Raw genomic sequence first — 23,155 nt, 5'->3', positions numbered from 1 at the left:
TTCATTCCTGACTTCTTTTACCAGTCTTCTTGAATACACAACCAGACTCGTCTCAGTGAAATAACACATTGGAGCTACAATCTTGTTGAAGAATTCTAGTAATACCTACCGATTAGAATTTAACCAGATTCCTTAATAGGGCATTTCTTTCCCTGGTCATATCCTGCCTGTCAATCAAAACAATCTGTTTTCTTCCCCACACAACACATCTTTTGAATAATGTACTTTATTGTCCTTCAAGCATTCGCTGTGTTCCCACGTCTAAGTCTAGGCTCACATTATTTTCTCTGCAATGTCCTATTTTCCACTGATCTAAATACTGCCCTTTCTTCCAAGAGCCGCTCTCCATTTCCTCAGTGACATCTTCTGCAGCACTTCCACCCACAGTGATCTTTCTCTTTGGGCTCAGATTATTTTTTCAAAACAAGTGTTAACACTTGTTGGTGTGTATGCCTGTGTGCCTGGCAGAACTGCCTGAGAACAAGTATGGAGGATCTGACTCTTTGTGCCCCTCAGAGTGCCTGGCATGGCGGTGCTCACTGTGTAGATGGTGGATGGCTGGATGAAAATGATATTCCTCTAAGAAGATTTTCTGAGCATCTTAAATGTCATCATCTCTGAGAAAACTTCCATGACCCTACCCCACTCTCTCTTGATCTTATCAACATATTTTACATCCCTGCATAACCTTCACCACTTCCAGAGAATTTTATTGCTCATTTGTCCTTCTGACCCCCATAATATTTTAAACTCCATAGACATCAGATACTGTTTCTGTCTTATTCCCCAGAGCCTGAGTCTGATTCATGACACTCTTTCCCCAGGGTTCGATACATGGTAACCATTCAGTAAGCACAGTCATACCTGTGTTCCCATCCATGTGTAGTTAGGTGATTTTATTGTGCAAATGTCATTGATGATGTAGAATACTGCACACCCAGGCTTTATAGTAGAATTTATTGGGACCACCATCACATACGCAGTCTCTAATTGACCAACACGTCATTAAGTTACACGTGATTGTGTCTTCTGAGCAAATGAATGAGTGGATGACTTCAGCAATACAGAATGTAATGAAATCTTTTAAAGTGATGGCATGCCTAGCAAAATGTGCATGCAAACAGAAGAATGCATGCTTAGAAATATTAACTTTAAGAAGAATTATTATGAGGCATTTAGGAATGTCCCACTAATTTAGAAATAAATGTACTTTGCTTTATATATTGTATCTTAAGTCAAGTTGCTGTGAATTGGTCATAGGTACTCTGACTCAGAATACCCAGAAAACTTAAAAGTACTATGTCAAGAAATTTATGAAGTGGCACAGTCTGTTATTCTTAAAAAAACATTTGTAATCATTTGGCAAACAAATTTGTTTTACAGGACAATGGATTTGTTTTCTGAATCTGGATTTTCACATGTTTGAGAGCAATGGAAGTTATAGTGACTTGTACTACATATAGAAGTTTCAAGGTCTTCCATCTCTGTCTCTCTCTTCTTCCAGGCCTACTTAACTCAGGAGGCTGTGTCTAATGATGTCATCTGCTCTCTGTCCTCTGGACCCATCAAGATTAGTTCCTGCCCCTGTGCCTTTGTTGTTCTTCTCACTTGAAAAGTCCTCTTGGTGGGGCCTCCCTGGTGGTATAGGGGGTTAAGTCTCAGTACTATCAAGCTATTGCCAGCCACTGCAGCATGAGTTCAGTCCTCAGCCAGGGAGCTAACCCATCTGGTGCAACAGACCTATCCTCTCTCGCACACTGCTCCCTTAGGCAGTGTATTTCAGTAGATCCACCTGTTCTGCTCCCCACTCTGTCTCTGGTGAATCCTCTCAATACACCCCCACCAACCCTTGCCTCTGGCCTATATCCCAGTTCTTGTATGCATAAATAAATAAAAATAAATATTTTAAAATAAAAAGTCCTCCAGGTGTAGGTCCAGCTGACAGGCTCCCCTCTCTAGTGAGCCACCCCCTATAACTGTACCTGCTATAAAAATTGACAGTACCACTCACTTTTGCTGTTATACCTTGACATTTACATGTGCTTTGTCATGTCTTGTGTGTAAGTCCCATTTCCTTTTTTGCTCTGTAAGCTTCTTTGGAGTAGGGCTTGTGTTTCACTGGTAAATCTTTTTATGCCTGACTTATAAATGTCTTTATAAGATTTTTGGAAATGAATGTTCTATCTCATTTAGCCTTAGAATTTAAATTCAGATTTCTGAAGGTATATAGTAAGGGTATTCTAGAATCTTTCTCCAGGACTGATCCAGTCACACCCTGTGGTGTTCTTGTTAATAGGAAGAACAGATTGTCTTTGCATAACATGTATTCAGAGTCCAGTTTTCAGTTGTCCAGTGCCTGTTGACCATGTTGACCTCAGAAAGTCACATGTTGGCTAAATCTCTTCCATGTCTCTGTTTATATAGTCTACAACTGGTATGAGAAAACCGTTCTGTGGACCAAAGCCTCTCCTAAATTTTATTTAGTTTGTGAAAAAAGGTACAAGAAGTGATGTACCTATAGTTAAAAATACAGCTATTTTTACACTCTTAAAAGAGCTGTATCTGTAAACCCACTTGGTAGGAATGTTTTACCATGTTAGTGATTCTTTATCACTTCTTTTGCTTCTCTGTACCTTTGCATCTCTAGTTCTATAAATCCTTTCTTTGTAAATCTGTCTGTATTCAATTTCTCTCTATCATTCTCTCCACTCTTGAATGTTTTTCCTTTTTTATCTTCTGTCTGAAGAAGAAAATCAGTGGAGGCCCATTAAAGAACATATACTTATTTAGCTAAAAATTTGGGGCAGAAAATTAGGAAACATGCTTATTCATTTCCATTGTTTTTATATTCTCTGAAACAGTTTTTCAGAAAATAAAATTTGTTGAACTCCAGTTTCTTGTTTATATCACATACATTCACTTATGAACCTCTAAAATAGATATGCACTTTCCATAGTTGTTATCAATCTCCATATGCTACTTTTTTAAAATCCTAACACGATTTCATCTCTACACATTTAAGTAGTGGCATTCTGACGTGTTTTTGTCACTTGTTGAGCCATTTCCAAAGTGTTTGATATTTGGATTATCTCCAGTTTCATTATTGTAAATAGCATTGCACAAACATCTCTGTATAAATTAATACTTTATTCTTTGGGTTTTTCCTCATGTATATTGCCTAAAGGAGGATTGCCATGTCAGAGGCATTCATAGACTTTAAGAACTAATGACACAGAACATAAATTCTACCCCATAAAAGAAAAATCCTCCAAAACCCTTTTGAGTTAGGACAGTTAAGAAAAAGGGAATGCAAAAGAGGAAGCAATGGGAGAAAACAAATTCATTTATTTATTCAACAAATATTTAAGCACCTACTGTATGCCAGACACTGTTCTGGGAATTTGAGATCAATCAGTGAATAAGAAACCAAAAAATTCCTATTCTTGTAGGGCTTATATTCTGGTTGGCAAAGATAGCTGATAAACAATAATAAATGAGCTAATTATATAAGAGTTGGAAAGGGATAAGTGCTATAGAAAGATAAGGCTAACGGGAGTCAGGAGTAGTATGGGGACAATGGAAGGGACAAGGATGAAGATTTTAAACAAGGCTGATAGTGTAGAATCACATATGAGCAAACACTGAAGGAAATAAGGAGGTCAGTCATGCAATTTTTGATGGACTAGTATAAGGGAAGAGAGATGAGTTCCTGGTAACAATATTAGGGTCTCCTGCAGAAACAGCAAGAAGGCCAATGCAATGGAACAGCATTGAGAATGGAGAGGGGGCTCAAAGAGGTCACAGGGGCCACTTTTAGGTAGGGTTTTCTAGGCTCTTCTGAAGACTTCGATGTTTACTCTCATCCCCAAAGGAGGCAGTGGAACATGCACACTGGACTCACCTTCTTTGAAAGGGTACACGTTAGACCTGTTCATTATCCTTGAATCTAAGTCTTTGGGATGGGACCAAGGAACTGTTGTATTCATAGACAATTCATGACAAATTCCTCAGGATGAAACAGATGTGCAATTAGGTTCAGGACCATTCTTTCAGTTCAAAAATTCCATTATTCTAAATTAAAACGTAATTTAATAAAAGGTAGTCAAAAATTCAGAGCATTCCTGAATTTTGGTGATTTAGTGACTTTGGAGATTACCTGGGAAATTGAGTCTCAGAGGTTAAGTGGCTTATCCAAAGTTACACATTTACAAGAGGCAGCTCTGCATTTCTGAATCACCCTTCTAATTCTGAGTTCAATGAACCTTCCACTGTACTGGGCTATCTAATAAACTGTATCATTTCACTTATCAGGTGGTTAGATTTCCAATAAGCTCCACCATTAGAAATGTAGTTTGAATTCAGAAGCTCACCAAGGATAGTTTATTAAATGTTTGGTTATCTAAAGATCAATTAGAAAGCTGCTATTTTTTTAACCTTTGTGCTTAAGAATCATTCAGAATGTATTAATCACATTTTCTGTTTCTTTAGAGGAATTCTGGAAGAGTCATACCATTTCAGAAGGACCTTAATTGTTCCAGATCTTGCAGTGCCTCTGGGTCATAATTCTGAAATAAACTCTGATTTGACGTTAGTATAAAATATCAAGCCATTCAGCTGACCCTGGACATATCTGAGGTTTCATTTTTGAAAACATTTCTGATTTAGTTTGCTTTCTTTTGATTTGTTTCTTGGGCATTGGCTATAACTAAATTTTTCCACTTAATTAAATTTTTTAATGTCGAAGTTTTCTGGCCTTATTCCGTAACCTGAACCTAGGTTTTATCTGCAGTGTCTGAGCTTGTCGACTTTGCTGTTATCCTGGAATGCATTGAAATTGTGACGTGGGAATTGGTCCAGAAATCACTACCATGGGCTAGAACTTAGGCCTCAGAGCTAAGACGGGGGATGATTTCAGTTAAACCGTTTCTCCTTCATTGCACACTTCTGCATGTTCCAGTGAACAGAGCATGCCAGCAGTAAGGGCAGGTTACACATTCCCACTGAGAACCCTTGGTGGAGATTACAGGGGTACTTTATTTTTTTCCTTTCATCAAGCCAGAATTGGCAGTGGACGCTGTGTCTGAGGAAGGTATTGAAATTATCAGCTGCTCTGAGAATGGAAGGAAAAATTTATCCCCCAGTTCTGTCTTCTGTTTCTGTATGGAGTTGCATTCTACAAAAGGCTCTGGTCCCAAAATAAAGTGTTCAATAAATGAACTAAAGCAACTCAGTTTTCTTCAATAGCTATAATACATTGAGGTTATTTATGATCTCAAGTCTTTATCTTTTTTTTTTTTAATGTACAAAGTGTGATCTAAATTTGTTTCCAGGTGACTTCATGATTCCATCTCTAATGTTTTCCACCAGAAAATTGGTGCTAATTTCTGATTTATAGCCTTCTTACCGGGGCCTCCCCGGTGGCGCAGCGGTTGAGCGCTGGGTTGCGAACCTGCCCGCAGCCTCTGCGGCGCCGGTTCGATCCCCGGCTGCTCCCTGGCCACTGGAGGAGGGTCCCACATGGCGCGCAGACCTCTCCTGCCGCCCGCTGCTCCCCTCAGCAGTGTACTTCGGTCCTTCTGCCTGCTCTCCTCCCCGTTCTGGCTCTGGTGAATTCTCTCACCCTCCCGCGCTTCTGACTGTACCCAGTGCATGTATAAACAAAACAAACAAACAAATAAATAAATAAATAAACATGCCTCTATAAAATTAAAAAAAAAAAAACAAACATATAGCCTTCTTACCTTCAAAAACCTCCATGAGTGACCCTTTTCTCTTCTCTGGTTAGTTTCATCCCAGTAACCTCATTCCTAGAGAAAACTCTGAAAAAGTAGACATGTGGCATGAGAATTAGCATCACTCTTCATTAAAAAAAAAAAAAAAAAACCCAAACCTGCCATTGGTCGCTCCTGTAATGGGTATAAAGGACACATAAACTTTAGGAATGATTAACTCTTGGCTTGACATTACGTCAGGGAACCACACCTAAAGGGAGAAATCCTATATTGTAAAAATATTAACGAAGATGTAAAACAATGGTACTCCATTAATTTAAAAATATAATTAAAAAAAATCACACCAGGAACTGGTATGGAGACTAGTGCTTCCGTAATTTAACTAATGGTATTTTCCAGGTTCTGAGCAGCTCCTGGAAAAGAGCAGGTGGTGGCCCTCAGGCTTGGGTCTATTTCAGACGAATCTCTCTATCTCAGTGTTGACGTTTAAGGTGGTGTTCTTATAGGCATATGAGTGGGGACAAGGAACTCTGCACCCAGGTACTCTGCAAAGCGGTTGTGGTAGGAGTGGTAGGAGCTATGATGCCAGAAAAGGATATTCCCCTCCAGCTGGGGGAGTACTGTAGGGAGAAAGTCCTCAACTGCTTGTTTCATACAGGGATTGCTTCTGCTGAAGAGGGCCACCTGTCTGAGGTTGCTGGGGTAGCCCGTAAGTCACAACTGATCCACGTTGGGTATAAAGACCTGTCCTTCTAGCCCTACCTCAGGAAATCCTGAAAGATCATCCCAGCTCATCCCAGGGATGACTGAGGCTTTCCTTGAGGCTCTCGTAGGTTGGTTTCAATCTTTCCTCCCCACCCCCTACTCTCCTTCGCCTCTCCTTCCAGATGTCAGCTCCAAGAGTGCTTCCTAATAAACCGCCTGCCACTGTACTCCATCTCAGAATTTGATTTTTGAGGAAGCCAACCTGCACTGAAATTTTATGAACAATTTGCCTATCCATTAGAAAATAGAGCATAGACCTTTTGGGTAAAAACTGGAGATGGGTTTTTTCCATGTCATCAAAACATTTATTTTGAAGAGAACAAAGTTGAAAGAGAACAAAAAGTTGAAAAGTTGGAGTGCTCAGAAGAAGAGAAGCAAAAGTAGAAGAAGGTGGTTAGACTAATTATTTCTCCTCTCTGTATCTGATTTGGGGATTTGGGCTGACACCGTGCTACTCTGTAAAGGCGAGAAGCTAACATTTGAAGTCTTCATCCAATCACTCCAAAAAACCTTGGTATGCGGAGAGAAAGGAAGACCCAAAAACATAATTTCAAACTGGAGACGTACTTCTTTGTACTCGGTATTATGGCTCCGTATTCTTGCCCTTATAAGTAATTCTGGATTGAGTCCTCTTAGGCCGTCTCCTTATTTGCCCTGTGCCATGGGCAGTGGTGCTTGTGGCTCCACCTCACATCTCACTAAATGTGGGGGGGGTGGGGTGGGGGGAGATGGAGGGCTACTGTGAATGGCTGCCTGGTTTGCAAAGATATTCCTGTTTTCTTTGGGTGAAGCTTCCTCTGTGTGTGCCTCACTCAGAGGGCAGGTGGTATTGACTGCCCAGCCCAGAGTGTGAGAAAGACCAGTTGACAATGGGAGGCTACTTGGGGTAGAAGCCAGGAGGAAATTTTAGTCACACCCAAGGAAGAGGTGAAACTCTGGAGGAGTTCCTTTCTTGGATCTTAAGGGAATTTGTGTGGTTACGACTTTCTTCTCTTTGGGGCCTCCTTCCCTAGGCATAAGCCTGCAAATGATGAGTCGATGTAGAAGGAACTTCTGAGGACGGTACCGCCATCCGGCTCAGCCTTCTGCGAGCATGGGGGCGAGGGCGGGCGCGGGCTGGGGAATCGTCAGGTCTTTCCTTAACTCCCAGAGCGTGCTGGAGGCCTGTAGATCAGACGGGTGGGCTTGGGCGGTGGGGTCCCTACTCTTTCGGGAGGGGCGTCCTGTTGTTTTCCTTAGAGATGTTGGTGAAAGGTGAGGGGCTTATTGTGGTGCTCTCCAGCCCCCAGAGCCTGGCCCAGGGTGCGAGCCCGTAGGGGAAGAGGGGCTGGGGAAGAGGGGCGCTGAGGGGGGGGGTGTAGGGGGCCCGCGGGGGCGGAGGGGAAGGCGCCTAGGCTTGGCGCCAGCTGCTGCGCGCCGGGTTCCCGTGGGCCGAGGCGAGCGCCGGGCTCGCGGTGCCCAGCCGGGGAGAGCTCCGGCGCGGCGGGCGGGGCTCAGGGGTGCAGGGGGGCCCGAGGAGCGGGGGCACCTGAGGAGGAGAGAGGGAGGGAGCGAGGGAAGGCGGGGGACGGGCGTGGACCAAAGTGGGGGAAGCGGGCGGCGGGCGGGCGGGCGGGCGCGGAGGACCGGGGGACGCGGGCGCGGGAGTCCGGCGAGGTCGAGCTGGGCGGCGGCGCGGGCCGAGCCGGGGGAGGAGGGGAAGGCGGAGGCGCGGGGAGCGCGTTTGGGGCGCCGCGGCGGGGAGGGTGGCGGCTGCCGGTGCGCGCGGGGCGCTGTGTGTGCGCGCTCCCCTGCTCGGGGAGGAAGATGGCCCAGAAGGGAAAGTTGGGGTGACGCGCACGGCCCCCGGAGGCTCGGCGGGGGGCGCCGCGGCGAGCCCGACGGAGCGGCGGCCAGACCGGCCGGGGGGCGCGCAGTCCGGGCGTCCTGGCCGCGGCCGCCGAGGCGCCCGCCCCCTCACTGCAGGTGGCGGCGGGGGCGCGGGGTCCGGGCGGCCGGGGGCGCGGGCGAGCGCGCGGGGGAGCCCGGCCGAGGCATGGGCTGCGCCCCTAGCATCCACGTCTCGCAGAGCGGCGTGATCTACTGCCGGGACTCGGACGAGTCCAACTCGCCCCGCCAGACCGCCGGCGCGTCTCCGGGCCCCGCGGCCGCCCTGCACGGCCTCTTCGTCCAGACCGACGCCGCCGACGCCATCCCCCCCAGCCGCGCGTCCGGACCCCCGGGCGCCGCCCGCGTCCGCAGGGCCCGAGGCGAGCTGGGCAGCGGCAGCAGCGCGGTCTCCGCTGCCCGCGCGGCGACCACCTGCAGGGGCCGGAGGCGCCACTGCTGCAGCAGCGCGGAGGCCGAGACCCAGACCAGCTACACCAGCGTCAAGGTAAACGCCGGCGCCCGCCCGGCTGCGGGGGGCCGCCGGCCCCGTCCGGGCGGGGCTGGCGCGGGTAGGGGGCTCCGGGGAGTTCGGGGGCCGGGCCGTGACGCGGGGGACCTGGAGGAGGCTGTCACTGAGGAGGAGTTTACTTTTTATTTTGGGGGGTGATGAGGGCCCCGGGAACGGGAGCAGAGAAGACCCGTGGAGGGGTCCTGGGAGCTGATTCTGGGGGAGCGGGTGGGAAAGGGAGCGCAGGGGGAATCAGGTGGGCCGGCCGGTTTCTCGTGGAGGCGAGGAAGGCTGTGGCTCGATTAGAGGAGGAGGAGGGGTGGATGTCAGCGAGAGCTGTTAGCGGCGAGTACGGCTGAATGTAATCCGAGCAGCGGGCTGGATGTGCGTGTCTGGCGGGTGAATGGTGCAGAGCCCGGGAGGGTTACGGCAGTGCCTCCGATTCAGATTTTTTACCTGGGAAAACTAACCCAGGCTGCCTGGAGTCTTAGACACAGGGATCCAGTGTGGGGATTTGTGAATGGAGGAGGGTGTTTCTGTTTGGTGGAGAAATGTTGGAAGAGAATGGAGGAAAGGAGTGGAACCTGTTGTTTGTCACTTCTCTGGGTTGGCTGCATCCTGGATAAAATCGAGAGAACCGGGTGGAGAGTTTGAGTGTCAGTTGAGCTACATCGAGGGGGAAGTGGTTTCCAGTGCAGCTGTTTGAAGAGGAAGATTCTGCACACACATCTCATCTTTCAGGAGAGTAGAATTTTGAGGAAGTGGGAAAATGGTTGAAATGATTAAAGCAGTCCCTAGATATTTCTTAATGACAGGAAAATTATTGTTTTAATAGTGCCCTCCTGTATGTTCTCAAACTAATATTCAATCAGAAAAGGTTTCATTGTGTAAATCTGGCCACTGGGCCTTTTATCCTTGTAGCAAACAGAATGACAATTGTACATAACCCTTGTGCAGAGGAAAGAAAATACATTGCTATGATTCTTAATGTTAGATAGAATGACAGCTTTTACAAGGTCAGTAGATTACGAGGAACCATTCCATTGATTATTTGGCAAAGGCAGAAATGTATGTTTAATACTTGAAAAGTTGTTCAACAAATGATCTACGTAGGAGGCTCTTAGTCTTCATTGGATAAAGTCGCCCCTCACTGGACAGGTGAAGAGAAGGATGTGCTGGCTTCAATCTGCAAGACCAAAGGATAGCTCCTTTTAGTGATATCATTTTAATAGCATCTGACTTTGTAATTTGAAACCTAGCTGATGTTTACTTACAGTGGTGGGGATTTTCTGGTAATAATCACTTAATATGATAATATAACTATTCATAAGATAAAAAAATACCATTTATTGAGAACCTACTATGTTTCAGGTGTCTACTGGATTTTGAAAAGTAACTGTGTAAGGATAGAATATCCAAAGATTAGGATTCATGAATTTACAACCTACCAATTGAACATTTGTTATAAAGGCATTGTTGATCACTGTATTTTTCTTTTGTCAAGGTTTTTTGTTTGTTTGGTTGCTTGCTTGCTTGCTTGTTTTCATACACCAGTTCACATAAAATTTGTATTAGGAGCAATTGCAAGGGTTTAACATGTATTTGGTGAAGTAGTTAAATTGGGTTGTTACTAATAAAGACTATCCTTTTGTCTTCCTGTTGAAAAGGAAGTTTGAAGGCATGAAACAGTAGTTCAGAATAGTGACAACTCGTGAACTCTGTGATCCTTTTTTTTGGTTGTTACAAGTAATTGTGTATTTTTGTCTTTCCAAGTAGCAAGAACTCAATTTAGTACCTGGCAACTCTAGCTACTCCATGTTTGTTCAACGAAAGAAAGAATAATGAATGAACTCATTCTCTATGTTTTAATACTTCCCTCAAGAGGCTACTTAGAGACCAAATGGAGTAAAAACTGGAGAGAAAATGAGTCCCAGTTATTAACAGCTAGTATAAACTTGTATAAATATCATTGCTACTTGGCTGAAGTGTTAAAAGACTTGTCCTGGATAGGAATTTAACTCACTCTGCTTTATCAACATGATTTCCAAATAAGAGCTTAATTCATTCCAGCCCATTACTAGGAATGTTGGGAATGAAACTGCTGGTTCAGTGATTCAATACTAATTTGCTTGTGTAGATCTCAAAAATAATAGATTTGAAATTAAATTTAAAGCCAAAATTATTACTTATACAAATCATACAGAATTATTATCACTGAATTGCTTTAATGTATTCAATATATCCTTTTAGGACTTGTGACTCGGTGATTTATTATCTTCTTTCAATCTTCACATCTTCCATACTTTTGTGATTAAGTAATTTTATAAAACTTTTACTTTCATTTCTTTCTAGTATAAACATTTTCTGCCTTAAGAGTTTGAGATAGCTGTTAATCATGACACTCTTCCAACCCCCTTTTCCAAAATGTACAATTGAAAAAGTAAAGTCTTTGCCATTTTGTCCTGTTTACAGTGCTAGTGGGTTGTAATAGTGGTTTTTTAAAATTCTTTTTTGTACATCAATTATGAAGCCTATCCTCATTATCTGCTTCATCTCTGGTGTTCCCCAGAGTGCAAAAATGTGTGCTTGATCTCTCTCTCTTTTCTAGCAATAATTCATCTCATTAAGCTTTTAGAATGATGAAGCATTATGATGTCAAACATGATGTCAACAGGAACCTTCCTGAATACCTAATTTACAAAAAAATTTATAAACATTAATAATTCATATGTAGTACAATGATATCATGTGGGTTTCCATTTCTGGTAAGAAGTTACATTTGTCTCCCAATTGCTGTAAAAAATGCAACTTCCTAGCAATTCGTCTCCCTCTTGTTTGCCTTTTTAAAAATAGTACTCTAACAGGAGAATCCTGCAGAATGCTCACTCCTGATATTGTGCCAGTTTTGTAATTCTTGCTCAGAAATCCTCAGAGGAGATGGTTGAACCTCTCTCTGGGAAGATACAGGGATTCTTACAAGTCTTCTTTTCTCACACCAGCTGTTGCGGCTTGGGAGACATCTGGGACTATGCAGCCAGTTGTAAAAGAGTGTTTATTGACAATATAGTCAACTTGCAGCCATTTCCTTGCAGGTTAACTATCTTGTGGGTCAGGCATAGGAAGTTGCTAGTTCCAGATGATCTTGTGCTAATATAGACGTTTCTTCAGTCTTCACTTACTCCATCCTCTTTTGTGGATAAGGTTATTTTATGAAACTCTTACTTTCATTTCTTTTTAGAATAAGAATTTTCTGCCTTAAGAGTTTGAGATAGTTGTTCACCTTGGCACCCCTCCAACCCCACCTTTTTTTTTCCATTCCCCCCCATTCCCGCCATTCACTGTGCATATTTATTCATTCAGCCAGTCCTTGTGCCAGGCTCTGTTATCGATAGATCCTTGGGTTTCCCGGAATATCCACAGAGTTTGGTAAACAAAGTCTAATGAGGACAGTGAATCTATTGCAAAAGGGTGTACCTGAGCCAGTGATTAATGACTTCTACATTATACATTTCATGGTTTTCCAGAACAAGTGGGGATGATCCCAAATTGGAATCAACTATATATAAAGGGAGATGGATGGATATCTTTTCTACTCTTGTGGTAAATAACTGATGAGATTTTATTTGGAAGAGGGGAGCACTATTTTGAAAAAAGTGATTTTTGTTTGTTCTCTAAGTTGGTATTCTCAAATTTTTACATACCTTAGAATCATTAGGAAGGGTAGTTAAACTATCGATTGTTGGCCTGAGAATTTGGATTTCTGACAGCCTTCTGGGAGATGCTACTGTTAATGATTTGGAGACTATGCTTTGAGAACCACTACTATTGAATTGATTGTCTGTTGACTAGATAAATTAGGTGGGACTTCCTCCAGCAGGTTGTAGAGTTCCTCATTGCATGTTTTGGGGGAACTAGTTGTAGTCTTGCCTTCATGTTTATTTCCTTTTGGGTGAGCAACTTGCTAACTCCATTCATGAAGTCAAATTCTGAGTCTCAAGGCTAACTGAAAAGTCTGTAAGTAGAGAGAAAGCTGGACCTCGTCTTCTATTCTGGTTTTTTGAGGTTCTGCTTTCCTTTAGGATCCACTGGGGTTTGCAGGTCCTAGTGTATTGCTTTGCCATCACAGTTCCTCACATGCCTCTGCCTTTCCAGGGTCCTGTCCTGCAAGATGAGAAATTGTAAAGCAACAGAGGAGCTTAAACCAGTGGTTGACATGATACAGGTTCATACTCAGTTCTTAGCACTTGGAGTTCTTGCTAGTTTTTGTTTGTTTGTTTGTTTTTGTTTTTAATGGAGATAAAGTTCAGTAAGTCCAAGTTTGTCCTGCAAGTTGGGTTTAGTAAAACCCAAACTGATGCACAAGCCATCACAATTTAATCCCCCCTCCTCCTCCTCTCAACAGAATGTTTTGGGGGAATTAGTGAGCAAATTTTCCTAGTTTTCACTGCTCTCTTCATTAGTTACACTAATTTTTAAGGACTACCTCTTGACTGTCTTAAATTTGAGCCCTCAAACAGAAAGTAACATCGGACAAGCTGATAACTTTTCAAAGATAATACTTCTCTACTGAACACCACCTTGGTAACCCCCAGGAGGGCTTTGGCTGCAACAGGTTAGGACATGCTGGTGAGAGCAGGGCAGATCCTGGGACACCAGGGTGATGATAGGTCAGGGCAAGAATCAGAATAGGAATGAGGAGTGAGCCCCCAAGATCCATCGGGGGAAGATGGAGTCCAGAGTCTGGTAAACCAGCATAGCTGGGGAGGAGCAGGTGAGAACTTCAGAACCAGATAGTCAAGGAAAATCTGGAATTCAGGGGCTCAACAAAGATAACAGCTGTTGAAACCGTTGAAACAGTTTGAGAGTTCTAACTGGGGAACAGAACTTTCTGTTCTATTTGGGGTTCTCTACTGAGTATGAAGTGCTCAAGGCCCACATGTGCTTGTGGCCAATCAGGGCTGTGAGTAAACCCTGCACCTAGGTGAGGTAAAACTAACCAACCAAGGCCTGCCTCACACCTAACCAGATTTGGGCAAGAAACAGATTGCATACTCTCAGGGTTTAAATGGAAAATAATGTAATCAAGGGACTAATTCAGATGAAAGGAAGTCAACAAATCCTGCAGAAACATTTTAAGAACCCCCCCCTCCCCCAGCCAAAAGTGGCACTGTTACCACCTAAAATAGGCACTGGGAGGGAATGAGTTTGGGGACCTGAGAAGCCGCCAGAAGCTTCAGCCTTGAGGAGGAGTGCGGTGATTGAGGAGGCCTGTGGCCTGGCAGGGAGGGAGCCAAGGGAGTAACTGTCTATGCCACTGTCCTCCCTTTCATCCATCTCTGGCCAGTACTTGCTTTGGTCAGACACATCTGGGAACCAGAGGGCAGAGTTGCTCACTGATGGAAGTTTTCCAGAGCAGGGTGGAGACTGTTCTGACCATACCCACAAAGGCTCTCTGTAACAAGTCTTCTAAGGAGTTCAACATCGTTAGAGACACCTTGGTAAGCTCAAAGTGAGATTGTCTAAAATAATGACATTTAAACAGCCACTTGATTTATTGTTTATGTTTCCTAGTTCATGACTATATTCGATATTTATTGTTTATGTTTCCTAGTTCATGACCATGTTCATTTATCTGGTCTGGAGCCTCTAACCTGTTGCTGAAAACAAGCATTCCTCTGCGTTTACTCTCCAACCTGACTCTGCTCAGACATTTGCTTTGTCAGTGTGGGCTGCTATAACAAAATACTAAGAACAGGAGGCTCAAACAAGACATTTATTTCTCACTGTTTTTGAGACTGGGAAGTCTAAGATCAAGGTCCTGGCAGTCTGTGCCTGGTGAGAACCAACACCCTTGCCTGCCTATGGCCACCTTGTGCCCTCACTTGGCAGAGAGTGAACCCACCCCTTGATGTCATCTCCCAAAGGTGGCCTCAGATACCATCAGGTTCAGGGCTGCTGCTGAGGAGTTTGGGGATCACAAACACCCACCCGGTATAACAAAACATGTTTCTATCATTTCCTCTGCCTCCTGACCGCTGTCTCCTCTCCTCACAATTGCAACGCATAAGGGTACTGATGGGGAGAGAAAAACTTCCTAAGTGGGAGCCCAGTTAGTAAACTTATTAAATCTTTGCTCAATTTTTACTTTCCTACTCTCTAGAGTCTAGTCAGAGTCTCAAAAAGTTAGTAAGTGGTTTTAGCATATGTCTATAAGCTGATATTTGCAACAAAGAATACATAAATTGAAAAGATTTCGAAATATTCAAATATTTTTGAAATTCTTTTTTTTTAAGGATTTATTTATTTATACAAGAGCTGGGGTACAGGCCAGAGGTGTGGGAGGGTGAGAAGATTCACCAGAGACAGAGCTGGTTGCAGAACAGATGGACCGAAAGCACTGCTAAGGGGAGCAGTGGGCGAGACAGGAGAGGGCTGCTGCACCATGTGGATATCTCCCTGGCCGGCTGGGAATCAAACTGGTGCTGCAGAGGCTGCAGACAGCTTCACAGCACTGTGCTCAACCCGCTGCGCCACCAAGGAGGCCCTGAAATTCATATTTTAAAATAGGCATCACCGGGCTTCCCCTGGTGACACGGGTTGAGCGCTGGGTTGCGAGGCTGCCCGCAGCTTCTGCAGCGCCAGTTTGATCCCTGGCCACTGGCGAGGGTCCCACAAAAATAAATAAATAAATAAATAAAAATAAAATAGGCATCACCTTTATCTTATAGTGGAAGTTTTGATAAGTTTTAGTAGAATACACTGGTTTTTAGCAAGTTGCAGTGAGATTAGCTGAGTATTTGCTTGTTGGTATATTCTTCCCTATTTTCTCTTTTCTCCCATTGGCAGATTAAAGTCAGCTTTTATTCAAGATGTTGATAGTTTACTCTTCACCATCAACTTCTTTCACCTTTTTTGCTTTTTTAGGGACAAGTCACAGAAAAATAGTTTAGAAGCTTGTGAGATTTTTATTTTGCAGATAATCCACTGAAGAAACAAAGACTATTTTGGAGTTGTCACTTGTTTTCAAGGTGACTCAAATTTTTATGAATGGTTTGTACCTTTGCAAGAAGGTAAAGAGGATAGAAATAATAATAGTAGCAGTTATTTAAGTCCTTGCTTTTGTGATGCACTTTCTGTTGTTTCAAATAATCTACATAAAGACATTATCCCCCATTTTCCCACTTTCCAAGTGGGATTTATTATTCCTATTTTACAAATGAGGAAAAGGAGACTGCAAGGGTTAAAAACATTGTTCAAGGTAAGGGCTGAAATTTGAATACAAGATTGCCTGACCTGACTCCAAGTTGTTTAACCTCTGAGCTTTATTGCTTCTGACACACACCTAAAGTGGCAGCATGGCTGGTACTGGAACCGCAGTTATTTAAAAAGGAGAAGCAGGTGGTGGAAAGGGGCAAACAGGGGACCTCATGGGGAGGCTATTCTTCTTACATGTCCCCGGCCACCGGTTCTGTTAGTTTGAAACAGAGTGTTGTTTTGAGATGAGCGGAGAATGTAAAAGGCATACAAACTTGGAGAAGCTCTGACAGAACATCTTGTCATTATTTTCACTGAAAGCAGAACGTGAGCTTGGTAAGTGTTGTACAAATATTAGCTGCTCGTGGTTGCTGTTTTTGTCATTAAAATGAGATTTTGGTTATTTAGATGTAGATAATTTTGAAGCATATAATTGGTTTCTATGGGAAAATCGATCTCACTTTCACATAGATCTGGCCTTTAGACTTCAGGACTGACTGGTTCCAATCATGGAGACTTCACCCCTTTCAGTGGAGCTGTGAGAAGGGATTGTCAGCCATTAGTTTGACCTCCCCACAGGCAGTGGCAGGCTAGAGTGCTGCAGGCCCATTCTCCCCTCCTCTTCCTTCATTTGTTGAGATTCTCTAGAAGAGAGAGGGAGGCGGGGCAAAAGGTTAGATCCTCTTCTGTGTGTGTGTCAAAAGGTGAGAACTTTGAAATTTGAAAAAATTCAGGAAGTTCTTTGAATTAATGTAAAAGGCAAGTCTTCCTTTTGTATGTGGAGTGTATGACAACAGTACTTCTTCAGGTATCTAGTTGATATAGGGAGAGGATTGTCATATAGGAACAGTGTTATAACAGTGGCATTTAGGTTTCTAGGTTAGCCCAGAAAAGTAATTTGCCCGTTATGTAGCTGGAATATATTTACAGTGTGGAAACAATACTGCTGTGAGAGAAACATAAAATTGAATTAGAACTTGTTTCTTTTGGATGCATGTCCTTTGAGAGAAGCAGGTTTAATTAGGGGGTGGTGAAGTAGATGAGGGAGAACCCGTGAGCTTCCCGTAGGGAGTAGTTATCTTAAGTGATGGTTGGTGCTTTGAGGTGAGGGGCTCAGGTGGTGCACTTGCCCCACATTGCCAGGGAGAGACTGGGGAGCAGGGTACCTCTGTGGCTAGACAGGGTTCACACAGCCAGGGACTCCAAGCTACTGTGGCCAAATTGCCCTCTTTTCCTTTTCTCCTTCCAAAGCACTAAGGGGTACGACTCATTTCTTTAAGGATTGTTGTAGACACTCCTTACTTTCTGTTTTATCCACAAATATTTCAGCTCTAAATCTCTAAGCTCTAAGAATTGTTTGTTTTAAATCATACAACCATTATACTTCCAAAATGTAATGACTACTATCTTAGTTCAGGCTGCTATAGCAAAAATACCATAGACTGGGAAAGTCCAAGATCAAGACTCTGATTGTCTTCGTGGCTGGTGAGAGTCTGCGCCCCAGTCCATAGATGCCCGTCTTTTCTCAGTAGCCTCACATGCCAGAAAGGTGAGAGCGATCTCTGGGGTCCCTTTTATAAGGATACTAATGCCACTTATGAAGGTGCCACTCTCCTGACTTGGTCACCTCCCCAAAACCCTAGCTCCACTATTTTCATAGTTGGAGTAGATTTTGGGGGGGCAGTTGAGGCTACAGCAACTACTTAGTAACAATCATATTTTCCTAATTTTTAAATTATTTTTGCAGTGTATTGGTATACTAATAAGATCTACTTCATTGTGACAAGGTATGCCTCAATCTCTCTTAATCTATAGGTTTCCATTCCTCTCTTTTTTCCCCATTTGCTATTAATTGGGCAATCTGGATTATTTGTCCTATAGATTTCCCCTGGTCTGTATTTTACTTTTGCGTTATTGGAGTACTTGTAACATGTTTCCCTGCCTTCTGTGGTTGCTAGAAACTTGTGGCTAAATTTAGAGGTTTGGTCAGATTATGTTCAGTTTTTTGCGGGGGGAGTGAGTGTAGGGCAGGAATACATTTTAGATGATATTTTTAGATGATATTTTAACACAATGTTTGACTCTTTGCTGTGATGCTGATGGTATTAACAATCACTGCTTATATCTATTCATTACTGGGGGGGTATAAAATGGTGACGTTCTTGTTCTGACATTTATTCTTCACTTATTAGGTAGAATATCTTTTTTAAAAAACTTCCTATCACCAATTAGATGGTTTTACTAAGATTCAATTTATTTTGAAAGTCAGGTTAAATATGTGACGCTTTGCTCTTATTTTCAGTTTTCAAAGTAATGAATTGATTCTCTCGAATTTTCCTAGGATGGCAAGGAGTTTTTCACTTGTTTGTTGTCTGCTTAGTATCATTAGGAACTATTATGGGTTTATACATACTTGGTGTTTTAAGTCACTGAAGTCATTATATTTTGGGTGTTCAGATTGCCCATTTTTGGCTGGAGGGAGCTTATTCAATTTGGTGAGGAACTTTTCTTGAATAAATAGTTCCAACTTAGTTGATTAAGTTGTTTCTTTATTCTAAAAACATTCCTCATAGAAGAAGGCTAGCTCACCAGCTGGAGGTGGAGGCAATCTTGGTGTCCATCGTGCTTTTCTGGTCATATCAAGCCTCAAACATTACAGAGCTTTTGACAGGAGTCATTGCACGAGCCCCATGGGCTGCCCCTTTCCACTTTTTTTTTTTTTTTGGCAATCTGGGCCAGGGTTTGGGTTCTGGTTCTGCACTGCCCAAGTTCTAGAGTCTTCCTCATAAAGTGAGAATAGTGCATCATCAAATGGACAGTTCCTGTAAACTTCCAGTTGTGTGTGTTTGGAATGAATTCTTTGATATTGGAATACATTTTATGCTTAAAAGGCAGCCCAATAGGCCTACCACATATCAAGTGCTCAGTGGCCATATAGTGGTTATTATAATGGGAAAAAGGAGGAAGTAAGTGAAACTGCATTTAAAAATTCTAAATCAAACAATTACAATTTCACATTGTAACTTGATAAGAATTATGGCACAGTAGTTATGTTAGTTACTTGTCACCTTGGTTGTTAGCTCCATTCCTGCTGTTCCATAATCTCTGCTGTATTATATGGACTAGAAGTCCACAAACTGCATCTTTTTTTATAATTGTATTTATTTTTTTAAAGTGAGGTAATGTTGGTTTATAACATGGTGTATGATTTAGGGTTATTGGTTCATACCTCTTCAGATGTATGTTATCAAATCATGCCTATCTCCAAAGCACTCCTAACCCTCCAGCACAGTCTCTTCTCCCCGTGCACTCACTCTATCCTTCTGATAGCCTTAATTCTAGTCATATTTCTAGGGTTTGTTTTAGTTTAATTTTCTATGCCCCCTATTTTATCTTTCTGTATTTCACATGAGTGAGATCATCTGGTATTTGTCTTTCTTCTTCTGACTTATTTAGCTTAGCATAAGCCCCTCTAGTTTTAGCCATGTTGTCATAAATGGCAAGATTTCATCATCTTTTTTATAGCCGAGTAATATTCCACTGTGTGTATATTCTACATCTTTTTTAATCCATACACTTCTCATTGGACACAGTTTTTCCCCATAACATGGCTGTAGTAAATAGAGTTGCAATGAACATAGGAGTGCATAGATCACTTTGAATTAGTAGTTTTGGATTCTTCCAGTAGATACATAGGAAGAAATGCTGGATCATTTGGTAGATCTATTTTTAATATTTTTAAAAACCTCCACCCTGCTTTCCGCAGAAGTTGGACCAGTCTACATTGACACCAGCATCTTCCAGATTCCTTTGCCAGCTGGTCTCCTCTTAGATTCTGAAAGTAGGCGGTTCTGGTAGAAAACTGGGATGTGAGAGAGCTGCAAGAGAAGTGTGAGGTGATGGTGGTACAACTTACTGGGGATAGTGCTTGCACCTCCAGCTATGAGTGTGAATGGGAACTTGTGGGTATCCGTTTAGGATGTGAACCATTTCAGATCTCTGGATGTTATTCTTTCATCTTCTGTTGTTTCGTCAGTCTATCTTCATCTTTCTTTTGATCTTCCATATTTTCCTGTACCTTTGTAAATAGTTGTCTATACTGATCCCTCTCTGTTTATATATGTAGTATGGTTTCTTTTCTCCAATGGATATTTGGGGTCTGAAGTCAGAGAAACCTAGGTTATATATATTTTTTTTTTTGAAACCTAGGTTATAATCTCATGATTGCCACCTACTTTGTTTTGTGACTTCTTTCATTTTCAGTTGTTAACTCTGCCTAAAGAGATGAATGGAAGTGAATACCTCAAAACTGCTGTGTTTGGTGGTGGGAAAAGTGTGGTGATCACACCTGAGGGGAGAAATCCTATATTGTGACAAAACAAATAAGGATGTAAGATAATGATACATCATTAGTAAAATAAGTACATAAATAAAAAGAATTGTTATGGAGATGATACAATTAATATATGCATATATAGATGTATATACCATTGTTAGCTTTGAATAACTCAATAAGGTTGCGAATTTGATGACAATATAAAAGCCAATTTTAAAGACTTGTTATTTAACATTTTTATTACAGAAAAGTTAAAATGTATACAGAAACGAGAGATTGGTATAATGAAATTTCATGTACATGTCACCCAGCTTCAACAGCTACAAAATTAAGGCTAATCTTTTATCTGTACCACCCACTCGCCCCCCTACTCTGGGATTATTTTAAAGCAAATCTAAAACATATTATTTTAGTTGTAACTATTTCAGCATGTAACTTATGAGATAAGGACTGTTTAGAAAACAACTATAATACTATTAGCATAGCTAAAAATTCAGTTAATTCCTTAGTATCATCAAATATCAAGACAAGTGCTTGAATTTTCCTATTTACTTTACAAATCTTTGTTTTAAAAAATTTTATTGTTTGGAATAAGATCTATCCATTGCCATTAGGTTGATATGTTTCTTAAGTATCTTTTAATCTATAGGTCCCCCTTCTTTTTTTCCTTAGAATTTACTTGTTAAAGTGGGTCACATATCCAGCAGCGTTTCCCCCAGACTGGGTTTTGCTGATAATATTCTTGTGGTATCATGTACCACATTGTATTCTTTTTGGCCCTATGTTCCTTCTGTGTTGGTAGTTAGATCCAGGTTGGTTTATTTATTTTGGCAAGAATGTGTTATAGTTTTGTAAGACTCCATCGGAAGACACATCGTGTCTGGTTATCTCTTTGTGATGTTTGATGATCCTTGCAGTGATCCATTAATTCATTAGTGGCTGTAAAACCTGTTATTTACTCTTTCTACAACATTTCTGGAATGCTTCTGTCCAGAGCCACTCCCCTTCATCAACTACTGATTATCCTGAGGTACCGTTCACATAGGAAAAGTGGGATAAATACCTAGTTCTTCTCTTTTACTTCTCAGTTTTCAAATAGTGATTTAATTCCCCAGCATCCTCCAAAGATAATGGATGTTTTTAGTATTATTACATATGAAATATTTGGTGTGCAGTTATTGTCCTTACTGATGCCAGATTGTCCAGAGAAGTAGTTATTTTTTGTTAGGTTGCTTGCCTTTTGGTATGATTTTCTTGTCAGTTTCACCATGTTCATTCCCTGACCTGAAATCATTCCTTTCTCTCAGGAGTCTAATTCTTTTTATTGAAAGAGATTACTTAGAGACACGATCTGGGTGGCGTAGCGGTCATTGCTAATGGACTGGGTATTGTTTCTTGGCTTTTTGAGTGGATGTAGCCAGGAAATAAACATTTTTAAAGATAAAATGTGTCATGAGTTTATACTTCTATGTTCAATTCAAATTTAGGACTGGAAGGTCTTTTTGTAACCTCATCAGTCTAATATTTATATTTTTACTTCCCAGATGTAAATCGTGGTTCCTAAGAACACCAAAATCATTCCTCATTTGCTCTATCCCACAGTACCCACACAGCTGTCTAGAATAAAAATGACCAGTACATGGGCAATATCACCCTTAAAAACAGTTTAATATTTTTCCCAGTGATTTTTATTGTCAAAGTATATCCCATTAGGGATGAACAGGCAAATCATTGTTGGTTGAAAGTCATTTGAATCAATTCCCTTTTATGTGGTTATCTACTACCAGTGGAATGAACTCAACATCGTTCTGTTCATTTAGTTCACTGTACTTTTTAAAGCTTTACTTTTGTTAAAATATTGTCAATTATTTACATGTTACAAAGTAACATCTTTACTACTGGTATATTCAGAGAAGTTTTAATTTATACTTACCTCTTACAGTATATCCTTTATCCACATTACCCTTATTTCCCTCATTAAGTATGTGGTAGTTTTCATATGACTGTTTTATTTACATAAAAACATGTTTATAGCTTTCATTTCTTGGATAAATGGTAGGATATTAATTCTCCCACTTTATATTTTTTTTACATAGCAAGATATCTTGGAGATTATGCCATCGTATTACATAAAGATAGTTCTTGTTTCTCTCATAGCTGCATAATATTACTCGTATGGTTAAGCAGTCATGTGCTGCCTAAGGATATTTTGGTCAATGAGATGCTGCCTGTGTGACAGTGGTCACAGCAGACTATACCACAAAGTCTGGGTGTGTTGTAGGCTGTGTCATCTATGTGTAAGTACATGCTCTGAGAATGCAATAGCTTGGTGATACTAATCTTCTCAGATTGTATCACTGTCATTAAGTTACCCATGACTGTAGTTTATTCAAATAGCCCCCTATTGATATTATTTCATTATTATTTTTGGATTATTTCCATTATTATTTCCATTATTATTTTTTTCCTCTTGCTATTATGTTTCGCTACAGACAATGGACCTGTGCTGATACCTTTCACATCATGAAGACTAATTTTTTAAATTTTTAAATTCTTTTCTCCAGATAAGTCATATTTACCTAACTTAGACAATTAACTTATACCCTTCATACAGAGATGTTGTACTGGCCCTTTAATTGTAAAGGAATTATAAAATAGTAATATAGTTTTTGTTCAGGTTTAAGTTTAAAA

The 23,155-nt window shown here is 41.6% G+C and overlaps 1 protein-coding gene across 11 annotated transcripts in view; it reads left to right on the top strand.

The window, feature by feature from the left end:
• Positions 1 to 23,155, top strand: part of PDE8B (phosphodiesterase 8B) — a gene marked incomplete at both ends in the record, with an annotated part of 202,820 nt that overhangs the window by 25,565 nt on the left and 154,100 nt on the right. For 10 of the 11 annotated variants that reach the window (XM_084233808.1, XM_084233805.1, XM_084233811.1 and 7 more), the window contains one exon: positions 8,533 to 8,871. In XM_084233808.1, coding sequence (XP_084089934.1) covers positions 8,533 to 8,871 — 339 coding nt within the window. Of the gene's footprint in view, positions 1 to 8,532; positions 8,872 to 23,155 lie in introns of those variants that run through there. The other variant, XM_084233803.1, reaches the window with a different exon arrangement.

This window comes from Talpa europaea, assembly GCF_964194135.1.
Source record: "Talpa europaea genome assembly, chromosome: 5".
Lineage (NCBI taxonomy): Eukaryota > Metazoa > Chordata > Mammalia > Eulipotyphla > Talpidae > Talpa > Talpa europaea.
Note: the sequence above shows the minus strand (reverse complement) of the source record. Positions and strands in the feature narration are given on the sequence as shown.